The sequence below is a fragment of the Cephus cinctus genome, unplaced genomic scaffold (assembly GCF_000341935.2).
Source record: "Cephus cinctus unplaced genomic scaffold, Ccin1 Ccin1_scaffold0173, whole genome shotgun sequence".
NCBI classification, from domain to species: domain Eukaryota; kingdom Metazoa; phylum Arthropoda; class Insecta; order Hymenoptera; family Cephidae; genus Cephus; species Cephus cinctus.
The window spans coordinates 112702-125007 of record NW_014332897.1 but is presented as its reverse complement, the minus strand read 5'-3'; the positions used below and the strand labels follow the sequence as shown (position 1 = coordinate 125007).

Genomic DNA, 12306 nt, shown 5'->3' with positions numbered 1-12306 from the left:
AGGAGGAGGAGGAGGAGGAGGAGGAGGAGGAGGAGGAGGTTAGGGTGTGGAAAGAACCTCGAAGCCAGAAGCCCAAACGGTAATCGAATAATTCCTCGTGAATTTCGTTACTCCTGGAGAGCAACGAAAAACCAGAAACCTGAGAAAATCCTTATTACAGCTGACAGATGAGTATCTTGGAAAAATTCAAAGAATCCTTAACAAGCTCTCATCCTCAAGGCAGATTCCAATTCCGGCTGCAGCATTTCCTCAGCGGCTCAAACCAATGATAAATATGTGAGCCTCGATCCCTCGTGATGAAAAAGTTTTGAATTTTTTTTTTGGATCATTCCGAAATTCAGAGCGGCAACTTTGACGTCAAAATTCGCCCGTCACGTGATTATACCCGAGGCCCGGAAGTGCATCGGTCCAAGTGCAAGATCGGATGGTCATCCAGGACCCGGTGCGTCGGGTCCTTTGGCACGTTCGCTGCGTTCGCGTTCGAATCCCGAGAGACATCAACCCCGTTGATGGAAGTTGGCCCGGTGTCAAGTTACGGAGATTTCAACAGAGGCCTACACAATGCCGAGTCAATTTGAGCTCTAGGCGCAAACGCGGCTGTATCGACCCCCGCGAACGCAGCCACACGAGGGTCTGTTGCGCCCTTATCCAACTCTACGTGTCCACCTATGTAACCACTCCGGTGCGTTTCGTGTACCCTAGCGTCTATACAATATACATATACATATATATATATATATATATATATATATACATGTTATGAGTGCAGACGCACCGGGAGACACGTTAGCCCGTCGAAGGTGCGAGATACGAAACCACGAAACCACGGAGTCTGGCTAACTGGCAAACCCGTCGAGGTTAATGAAGTGTATCATTAATTAAGATACCGGATACAGGAGGTGCCTTTCGTGATTGACGCCCTCAGGATTCATCGTGATATTTCTTGTGGAATTGTCTGCCTTGACACTGAAAAAAAAAAGAATTGATTCGATGGAGGGAACAGGATAGTCGATACGGAGGATCATCCGGGACGAGTGATCCGAGTGATCCGAGTGATCCGAGTGATGTTCACGTGCTTAACTAACCGTGCTTTCAATCCGAACGTGGCTCCGGGCACTTTGCGACCTCGCAAGATCATTTCGATTATTCTCATCTCGCATCCTGTCGACGATGTCGAGGTCTCGGATTTCTTTTTTTAACACGTATTTCTTTTTTTTTCATTCAAACCAAGCTCAAAAGAGCCTCTCTTCTCTGGCTCTGGACCACGTGAACGTTCAGGGTCGTAGTGGATGGTAAAACCTTCGCACCTCGTCTCTGTGTGAGGAATCGGCAAACAGATCGAAGATCGTAAAGTTGCGGCTATGCGGATTATGAATTCCAGTGGAAATAAGGCTGAACTGAAGAGGCATTATGCATTGGGAATAATATGATGCGCGATGCTAATGAAAGTCCTTGAAAATTTCTGTAGGATCGGAAAGTCGAGTGGTACAACAGAAAATTGATCCTAGGTAAGACCGATCGATGCCGAGAGACCATACCTCCCCTGGGAAGTGGGTCGTTGGGCTTGGACCGTTGCTGTCAGGACGAGGTCGGGTTGACCCAGATCGGATGCTCACCTGTGCGCCGTGGGCTGCTCCTGCAATCGTTAACCGGGATTCTGCGCAGATCAGCATTGCCTACGAGGACACCTTTGCGCCTTACACACCTTGCACAATTCATCCTCGGAAATTTTACGAGGGCACCTCTCGACAGTCTCTCTTCGTCTCTTTCTTCCTCTTCCTCCCGCCTTCACGATTACGGATTATCCCGAGTAGATCATCCCTGTATGTCTGGCTTGTAGGTATATTTGGCGCGAAGGTTTAACTCGTCGAGGTGTACAGACTTGGTAGGTAACGTGCATCGATCCACTTGACCTGCCCCTACGAGTCTCCTGTTTCTATGTCTGCTGTAGGGGTTATGGACGGTCGACCCTTGGAGGAATTTTTTGAAATTTACACAGAACCACCTGGCGGGTCTACTTCGAAGCTTGGCGTTATCGGGCGACTCTATCGAATCATTATTCACGAGTCCTTGTCCCAGGAGGAAGACTCAGGGGCTGCGGCGATCGTGCTGCTGCTCGGCTCTGCGTCTTCGCTCGCTTTCGCAAGGATAATTGCACCAATCACGGCATTACATTATTAGAGCCGCATATACGGTTGACCTTCCTAAGATTCGATAAGAGCGTGGAATCATGATCTATTTGGATCGTGTCGATACGTCGATCCTCGATCCTCGATCCGCTTGACTTCCTTGTGTGCTTTGATTCCGTTGGCCTTTGACTTCTGGTATTGGGTCTGACTTTAGGAATTACAATCTGAGGGAAAAAATCCGTCTTAAAGGAGAAATCTCAGTGCGTGGGGACGTCGGGCGTCGCGGCCATCTGGACGGTTGTATAGACAACCGTCGTGTTTCACGGAATGAACGGTGCCAGGCAGAATTTCTTGGATGTCTGTATTCGTGGGTTGTGTAATCGAAACATGGGTTGGAGGGGTTGGAGGGGTTGGCGGCTGGAGACGCGTCGCTACTTCTTCAGGCTCCTGGAATAGGGGTTGCGGACTTGTAGAACGCGGATAGAATTAAAGGTTAATCCCACGGGGTATACCATAAGCGTGACGGGGTAGCTACCCCTACCTGAATCTTCGGCTCCCTTTCTTATAGATACTCGCTTCCCTCCGAACGTTACTATATATATTTATGCTACCCTCTCCTTGCTTGTCTGGTGAGTCTCCAGCGGAATAAGTAGCAGCAGTACCAGTGGCAGCGGTAGTGGCGGAAAAAGAAGAAGAAGAAGAAGAAGAAGAAGAAGAAGAAGAAGAAGAAGAAGAAGGGGAGGGCTTTGTTTTTCGTCGGAGACACGAAAGACACCATAAATATTTGCCTTTTTAAGTGCCGCCGGAATATAAGACGAGCCAAGGGTGGATATAGTGCCTCTGAAAAAAAAGGGCTGCAAGAGCTTGTCGTATTTCCACTCTGAAGCAGAAGTGAAACTGCTAGCGCGAGTTCCGTCCCCGCAGCTTCAGCCGGCCCTTTCGCGTCATCAAGCGTTTCTTCGTCTAGCAGCTGGAATAGCTGAGCGCAGAGACTGCTAGGAAACTGGTAGCCTTTGAAAACGATCCCTCCTTACGCGCCAGCCAACTCGCATCCGTGAGTTGAAGGTCCCTAAAGGAAAATTAGGTTTCCGCTGGCAGCGTGGCTTCCGGCATTCGGTTCTTCAGCTCCTTTGCTCTCTCCCCCATTCTCCCCTCGACCCCCAATCTGCAACTGGACAATTTTCTAAACGACCGCTATCATTCTTTTCGGCTTGAGCTCTGAGAACATCTCGAGGGTGAGAGACGCTGGACCAGATAAGCGAGCGCGAGAGAGAGAGAGAGAGAGAGAGAGAAGGACACACAGAGAGCGAAGGGTGGGAGAACGAGAGACCCTTTCTGTTGTTTAGCGTATCACTGGGAAACCCACAGCCAATCCAAAAGGCTTAGCTGTTTCAACAAGGGATTACATCGCGATACCCGATCCGGACCAGGACCAAATTTAAATTGCCTAGATTACACGAAGCGTCATGGATGCCACCGGGTGCGACACACGAGGCCAGGAGGCCAGAGGATATCGTTGGACGAAGTGGATGAGTTTTTAAAATTTGCTCAATTTTTCCGACACTCGTCTCCTTCTTAAGGATTTTTTCAAGTTCGATCATCGCTTTCCTTTTATGGGAGGAAGCAATGGGTAATTCCCTCCCTCCCTCTAGCTAGACTCCTCGCCCAACCCCTTCGGCCGCCTACAGAAACAGCTTCCGCTCTCGTGCCCAATTCGAGGCTTTCGTTCGCGCGTCTAATTCGCCCGTCGCGGCGACGTAAATACAGTCCGGAACATCAAAGATGGCCTCGGCGTCTTATGCAAAGCACGCAATAATCCGTTTGAACGAGTCGTTTGATGCGCTTGATGCGCCAGGATCCCGAGGAGCAAGGGCACCGGCTGATGCCTCGAGAAAGAAGGAAAACACTTCGGTAATTCGTTCTGGAAAGTTTCTTCCTTTTGAGGTCACGTGGCTGCGAGCACCAGGATAATTGCGTTGCGGTAATTCAGCATCATCGAGGAGCAATCTCTTTTGCCCGGAAGAGAGACGTCGACACGCTCATTCAAAATGACGTTCTCGTGTCGGGAGATTTATTTCGAGTGGTCAAGCCGAGTGCCGACTCGGACGAAGGAAGGAAAGCTTGGAAAACGGAGAAAAGTAGTCCAAGTGATTCCTGGGCCGAGGTCAGGGTAGGCCGAGGGTTCGCCTGCCGGGATCTAACGCGATCTAGCACGGTCTAACCAAATGGAGGTGTTAAAGAGAGCAGCTAGGAGCAGCTAGGAGCAGCTAGGAGCAGCTAGGAGCAAGGACAAAGGACTCGTCTGAAGGAGCGTGGGGTGAGGCTACGAGGGAAAAGGCTGAAAACGGATAAAATAAAGAAAGCTCTTTTCGCAGAGCCAAAGCAAGGGTATCGATTTACCCGATAACTCCGTCTATATCGCCGGTACATCGGAAACTCCGTCGTCTGCCTCGTCTTGCTCTTGCTCGTTCGTTCGCATCAAAGTAAGAAAGAAAGAAAAAAGCAATCTCCACTTTAGTCCCGTACCACTGGCACATAGTCACTGGCACATAGTCCCGTTAAACGAGCGTATGCTCCAGGCTCCTATATATATAGGTCCTATACGTACAACCTGCCTGTCGAGGGAATATATTATTTTGTCTCGGCACAAAGAGAAAACCTGATACCGATAAGAAATCGTCCCTCTCGACAGCACCAGGAAGTCGCGCGCTAACGATCCCACGTGAAATAAAAGGAATGAAGCTGCTGCATAGTCGGCAAAGATTTGCCCAGAGAGAAGCTGCTTCACGTTTTCTAGATGCTTTTTGCTTTTGAAATTCGATATTTGCTTTCGAAAAAAAAGCACGTCGTCCTACTATCGACTCCTAACGAGATTAGACGCTGTCCGCTTACGCGGTCGGTATAGGCGGACGTCCTATACGTCCTGCGCGTCCTGCGCGTCCTATACGTGGATAAAAGGTGGCACGTGTCGAGGAAAAGAAAAGTTGGCCCGTTTCCCTTGGGAGGTGTAGCTTCGTGTAGCTTCGGAAAATGAAGCGAGAGTTTAGCGTAAAGCTGGCATTTACCCAGGATGTTATGTCGCATACATCGCGTACGTCTTTACCAGTGGGGTTGAATGGGGTGTACAGGGTGGGTGGATCCGGGATGGAGGATACGAGGGAAACGAGAGCTTGACTCGACCGTAAAGGTTTATTGCCTCTAGGTTTGTGCCCCCTTGAGGGTACGAGTTATATATATATATAAAAGCACAAATCCCAAAAGAGGCATGAACAGTGGAGGAGAGTGCAGTACGAGGGTGAAGGTGGGTAAGGACGAGGGGAGGCGAAGAGAGAGAGAGAGAGAGAGAGAGAGAGAGAGAGAGAGAGAGAGAGAGAGAGAGAGAGGGAAGGTCGATGAAAAAGAAACAACACGCGTCTCTTTGCTTTTTCTTTATCCGCAAGAACCGCGTCGTCCTAATAGCCTCGCAAAGCCATTTCCACGTTTTCCCTCGTTTCGTCTGCTTTTAAAGTTTCCCAGGCAAACTCCAGGCAGCTCCAGTGACCAGGACGACTGGGACACCGTAGAGACGAAAGAGGAAGGGAAGAGAAGGTGGACTGCTAGAGAGAATGAGAATATCCCTGGGAGGACAAGACAGGGCGGTAAGCTAATATTACGGTGCCCCGCGGCGAACTGGAAAATTTCATTGAAACTTCCATTATTCATCCGGCTTTGGGCTCCACGTTGCTCTGTAAATTCAATTGGAATCGCAAGCGTGCGAATTAACGTCTGCCGTGTCGATTGCGAGTGACGTGTCCGTCGTTGCGCATGCGTCAGATTTCATTATCGCATCGCGAATGGGCAGCGGAGGTCGGTCTGGGAATTTTGGCTGCTGTTTAAATAATTGAATTTTCGAGCAAGCAAAAGCAAAACTGCTTGCAGCCGGCTGAAGCGCGCGTAGCGCCTATCTCGAGAAACGACTCTGCTACCCGTGCCGACATTCGCATGCTACTCCCGTGGGACTTGGGATACAATCGTTATTCTGGATTTCGATTTATTTCCTAGCGTCGAAATACATTTTCGCTTTTAGAAGCGGAACGAACTCGGCAGTCAAGGCAAAAGCAATTTTCGTCCCTAGAGTCCGTGTCCTCTGGTCCATTCAGTCTTCGAGTCCCCTCGGTCCCCCAGTCCTCTGGCTCAGTCCTCTTGCTTAGAAAGGCGAATTGCCTGCCGTCCAATCTACCGAACGTTTCTGGCCTATGGGCGTTATTGACTTGTCGATCGCACCTCGTGAAAATTTATTTCACTGATATCAGCGTGTTTGCAACTTCTGAACGACCCTGTAGAATTTTTCGTTCGACCGGCAGATACTTTATTTAAAATTGACTGTGTTATCGTTACAGGCACAATGAGTGTGGGAGACCGCATGCCGGCGCTTTTAATGAAGCCAGCCTCCCGTTTATGGAGCCAAGCAACCCTTTCCCTCTGCCCTCTGGCAACCCTCCTATTGTGCTCTAGTCGTTCCATTGTTCCACAAAGCTCTTTTGGCGGCGTCAAGGATCCCGAGGAGCCGCCGCCGCCTCGCTCTGCGATACTGCACGTGAACCAGAGGGTTGCCATTTTGGTGCGTCAGGGCCGGCGCGGTGGGGGCTGGGGCCCGTAAATCCGTTTATTTATTTATTTATTTATTTATGTGCCACAGGGGTTTCGGTGGGTGGACAAGCGTAACCAAGGGGCTAAGGGGTAGAGATCGAATAGAAGGGATCAGGTGGAAGGAGGATGGAAGAGCAGCGGATGGAGAAGGAGGCAGCCATAGTCGGCAGCGAGTGAGGCACTATGCATAGCGCCGGGACGCGTCCCGGGGGACCAGATGGGGAGATCGCCGCTAAAGTCACGGAGTGCGACTACGGCGTAGCCTGCGTAGGTAGATGCCAGAGGGGGGCAGAGTCTCTCGAGGCATCGGGGGTTGAAACGAAAATGGTGTTGTGCCACTTAGACGAGGCTTCTTCTTCATCCCCCCCCCCCCACCGTGTCACTTTTATATTTTTCTTTATCTTTATTCTTACTGCACACAGCTCCTGCCTTGAGCCGTGAATATTTAAGGTGATCCTGCCTGATGGCTCCGGTACATAGGTATACGCTTACCCAGTTTGTTGTTCTCTGTCTACGCTCCAGAAGACGCTGCTGAAGCTTGGGTCCAGGTCCGGCCAGGAAGGCCTTCGCCAGGACGCGTGCCCTCTCCAGATGATTCGGAGCTACCGCCTCGACCTGTTGTAGATACTTCTGAATAGTGATCTCCAGGTCGGGTACTGGTAAGCTGGGCAGTGGTTCGTCTCTCTATAAAACAAAATATTAATAATAAAATAAAAAAGGAAAATTTAAAAAATCCAGCTACCAACCGGACGAAAAGAATGGGGCATTTTTATAGCATTAGGGAAGGTCGGGCGCGACCCTTAAGGCGGCTCTGTCGATTGTAAAATAAAGAATCAATTGAGAAACGAAGCGTGTCTGGTAGGGGTTCCGGTTTGCACGGCTGGTTGATCAGGATCCCCTAGGATCCTAACCTAACAAGACCAACTTTGCGACCCAGAGACTTCCTTCTTCCTTTTCGCTTCTTCTCTCTTACCTTCCAGCCAGACATTCAATGGCTTTGCTCAACCATCCTCAGCCTACTTACTCATGCATATAGATACCGCAGGAGGTTCATCAGGAGCAGCCGCTACTTTTCCCGTGGTTTATGTTAACCCTCCCTCTTCCCTGATTCTCAGATCCTCCTCCCCCCCCTCCCTCTAATTCCTAGCACAACACGAATCCGGGGGGAGGGGGGGCGGCGGCGTGTAACGATTTCGATTCTCCTGGTCGCGGTGCCATGAGTCAGGCTCATCCTTTCCTGTCCTAACCCTGCGGAACTGTAATATACCGGGTAGGTCTGTCCTACCCTGAACTATCCATCCGTCCATTCTCGTAGACTTCACCCTCCTCCACGAGAGCTCCTCGTCTTCCACGTAGCGGCTGTCTGTTCCCAGGAGGTTTCCTCGCCCTCCCTCATTGCTATGCACCGCTCGAACTCTGCTAACGACCTCGCACGCCCAACTGAGCGGCGCCCTGTCCCACTCTAGCCCTCCCTTCGGCCCACTTCCCTCTCTCGCTCCTTTTCGTTCTACCTTCCCACTTCCCACTTGCCACTTCCTACACCTCCGCACCTCCGCATCTGCATTCCGAGGGACCGGGAGGTATTCGAGTGTGAACCGATCGAAGTGCGAATTCAGAGCGACGGACTGTCAGGATAGCTGGAAATACTTGTGGAACAGCCCGAGGATTCTGTTATTTCGAGGGAGGCGACTTTGAATTCGCATCGATGATTTCGATCAATTGGCCTCGTTTGCACGGACTCGCTAATAATCAATCGTATACCGTGCCTCTCTATTCGAGCTTACTGAATTCGAAATAATTCAGATGCCCACCCCTCCTCTGGTGCGTGACGAATGTTCGGCCCGAGCCCCATGACCGCAGTGCCGTGCGTGGCCCAGCGCGACCCCTGTTCCGTCATACGCGGAGTTTCTTTTTTATTTTACAAGGCAACGTCCCTGCTACTGATTGTCACGTGAGTCTTCAAGACACTGGGGGATGATTGAGCTTGAGATTTTTTACATGCTTTTCTTCAATCCCTAGTTCGCTTCTAACGTCCGCTCGTATCTCTATACCTGTACAGGCGGAGCATCGTATTGTGTACCTATACGTACCAGAAGGTGGCACCTTGCTCAGTGCGAATTCCCTATAGACCGCAGCGGTATGCAAACAGTCGTGGGGGATCGAGGGGGATCGAGGGGGATCGAGGGGGATCGAGGGGGTTGCCTGTGGCTCGTGGCCCGTCGCTCATTGAGGGGTTGTTCTCGTAGCCGGTACCGCGGGGGTGGGTTCTGGTACTGGCACTCGCAATGGCACTGGTAGTGGCAACAGCCGCGAGGGTCGACAGGGGCGTCACTAATTGGAGGGGTGCCGGGGGGAAACCTTGTTATCTCTTAATTGCTACAACCCTCGTGCTGTTTTGCATCGATAAGAACCGCTGTCCTCGTGGAAGCTGTATCTTCTTATCATGGACCATTCCGTGGGAGTCGTTACGACCAAATGCAACGATTACGAGATACAGTAGCATCTCTCCCTCTTTTCCTATTTTTTTTTTTTTCCTATTCCTGAGGGAAGATCATCTCGGTCCGACGTACCTTTTCTTTTTCTAAGCCCCATCCCTCCCGTCGTCCACCGGGATAAACTTCACCCTCCCTCAACTGATTCTCTCTTGTCCGAACTAACCGCAAACTTCATTTTCCCAAGGAGCAAAGTTTCCACGTGGAAAGTAATTTCGCCTTGGGACCTCCCGATCAAATCGCGCTTACGAGACTCACTCGTTTCTCACAACAGCTTTTCATTCCGAGTATTCAAATGGCAACCAGCGTGTCCTCTCTCTCTCTCTCTCTCTCTCTCTCTCTCATTTGTGGTCTGCTCATCGCGTCTCTCTTTATCTCTAGTCGCACGGGATTCCGGTATTGCTTGATTATTCCACGCTGTCTCGCAAGAGCAAACTTGCAGCGAAGGATGCTGGAGCTTCGGAGAGTGAGACTGTGAGAGAGAAAATACAGATGACTGGAAGCTCCACTCGAGGGCCGCAGAAGCCGTGGGCCGTAGGCAAACACCGGCAAACCAAATAAATTGGCAAACAGCGTGGGCCGACTGCCGATGTGCAGTCGCGCGGAGCAATTACGGATTTAGCCAGTGGAGAGAGACGAGAGGGTAGCTGCTAACTCTTTGTGCAAGCTTAAGAAGAAGGGGGGGGGTGGGGAGGGGGAGGGGGCGCCAAGAGACTCTGAAGTGCACGCAACGTGTACACCAGGAGAATCAGGAGAATCAGGAGAATCAGGAGAATCAGGAGGCAGTGAAGTAATTGGAGGAGAGAGGGAGGGACTCAGGGGTGAAAGGCAGAGCGATTCGATCGGCAGTCCCTCTTCTTATTTTCTTTCATCTTTTACCTCTTACATCTTCCAACAGCCTCGCTTTGCCCTCTACACGCTATATTATTCTAGCGTCCCTGCCCGTCCTCTCTACGCGTGCACCTTCCATCAGGCTGTACCTAGCCTGACCTCTGGAGCTGCTGCCGCTGAGGTTGCTGCTGCCTCTCGTCTCTCTAATGAGCCAAGGCAGAACTTGACCCGGCCGCGTGCCACCCCTGCACTAGTACGCGCCGCGCCACCCAGCACCCTCTTTGTCTTCCACTCGAGAGTTTACAACGAATATCCAAACAGGGTGGGAGCAAATCATCCCCCTGATGAAGACGCTCGAACGTCTCCCTTCCCCGTCGAGTCGTCGAGTCGTCGAGTCGTCGAGTCATCGGAGAACTCCCACCAGCCTTCGCTACGGAGGCGCTTCCTCTACTTTTTACACCGACGTCAAATTCCCAGGCGACTTTCGTTAAACGCTAAATAATTCCTAGACCAATTAAGGCCTGACGTCGAATAACGAAGAGCGGCGCAGGAGCGTCTTCCCTTCAATTACCCCTGCATACATTTTTATCGTGGCAAACGGCTTGACTTACACCATTAGCAACCCGATATCGACGCCGAGACGGAAGGAAGAATTCTCATCCGACTCCACCCGCCGCCCTCCTCTCGCTCCGTCGCTTTTTCCCTTTTCCCACGTTATATCGTGTTTCCTACCATTAACCTCAGCCACGCTGAATTTTACGCAACTCCACGAAATAGCAGCTGCTCCTATTTTGCGCTCGCCCCGCGTCTCCCACTCCGCAAGATTTGCTTCCGCAAACTCCTCGGCCGCTCCTGATCTCGAGATAAGAACTTTTTATGCGTACACGTGCAACCATTTCGCCGAGGGATAACTTCCCGAGTTTACGCTTAATCATCAAATGGACTTGGATCTGAAATGGCAAACTCTCCGTCGCCCTCGGGCCTGAATTTAGTTCGCGACACTCGGTACGCTTTGAAGTCGAAAATTCTCTCTCTCCTCCTCTCTTCCCCCTGGCTTCCCGTTCGCCCAGCCAGCCCTCCCTACTCGTGCGTCCTTATTAACACAAGTGGAGTAGAGCGCCAAGGAGTCCCGGAATTCCGGAATCCGCAGCGTCAATCTCTGGCATCGAGTGACATTCGCGGAATGTCCTGGGCACGTCTGGAAATCGGAGAATTCGCAAGGAACAAGGGGAGTTCTCAGCGCGAGCGTGTCAAACGGTTTAAGGAACGTTCCCATTGGATCCGGAAGTTTTAGTTTCCACGTCGCGCGAAAGTAGCATCGATCCTCGCGCGACCGCCTTTACGTTCCCCACGTCTTCACCTTCTTAGGCTCTCAGGATCTTAGCTGTTTAGCCGTAAAGGGAAACCCCGTCCTTTTTTTCTCTGTTCTCGCCTCTCTTTCGCAATAGGAAAACCATGGTTACTCTTCCTTTTTTTTTTTTTTTCCTCGAGCCAACCTACCTCGGGGAAGTTTCCACCCTTGTAGAAGTAACGTTGGAAGCAAAGTAAATTGAGAGGGTGGCTGAGAAAGAGGGTGAAGGGAGGTGGAGCAGGAGACGAAGGTAAGTTTCCTCCCATGTGTATGTCTATGTATGTGCAGCCTGGAAATAGAAAATCATGTGTCTTAATGATTCGCGGGTAGCGGCAGATGGCACGTGACTCATGGTAGCCGCAGGACCCTTGCTCGATTCATAAATAAATTAGCTGCTATCCCATGGACAGATAACGCGTTATTTATCGTTCGGCAGTGACAGTGCGCCCTTAGGAAAGTGCGCCCTTACCTCGCCCACGGGGCCCCAGGTAACGCCGATAGCGCCAGTTAAGAGGCGAAGGGATTACACGTGGGATCCGTTGCGGCGAGGCGCTCACCTAGAATAAGTGAACACCTAGTCGGAGTAAGCTGCTCGAGTGGTGTTTACACCCCTATGCGAATAAGTGACTACCCCTTCGTGTTGGCTCTCTATAAATTCTACACTTTACTAGACACTCACTGAGATTATTTCACTATATTTTAGTCAGCTGATCGCTTCTTTTTTTTTTTATTCCTGGGCGTGGTACACCTGGCCGCTGATCGATACCAGCCAACTGGACTGACTGTACGTTGGGGATGAATTTGGAGAAAAAATTATATTTGAATATTTTGATATATCTGAAATTATTTTTGTTCTCGGGGGATGATCTGTCTT

General features: G+C 50.8%; 1 protein-coding gene across 1 annotated transcript in view; it reads right to left on the bottom strand.

The window, feature by feature from the left end:
* The window catches only part of LOC107264510 (choline O-acetyltransferase), a 16319-nt gene extending 8794 nt beyond the window's left edge, over positions 1 to 7525 (bottom strand). Inside the window, exons 1-2 of the mRNA XM_015732839.1 lie at positions 7505 to 7525; positions 7251 to 7442 (exon numbers count right to left, since the gene is read on the bottom strand). Coding sequence (XP_015588325.1) covers positions 7251 to 7442; positions 7505 to 7525 — 213 coding nt within the window. The remainder of the gene's footprint in view (positions 1 to 7250; positions 7443 to 7504) is intronic.
* Between the last annotated feature and the right edge of the window lie 4781 nt (positions 7526 to 12306).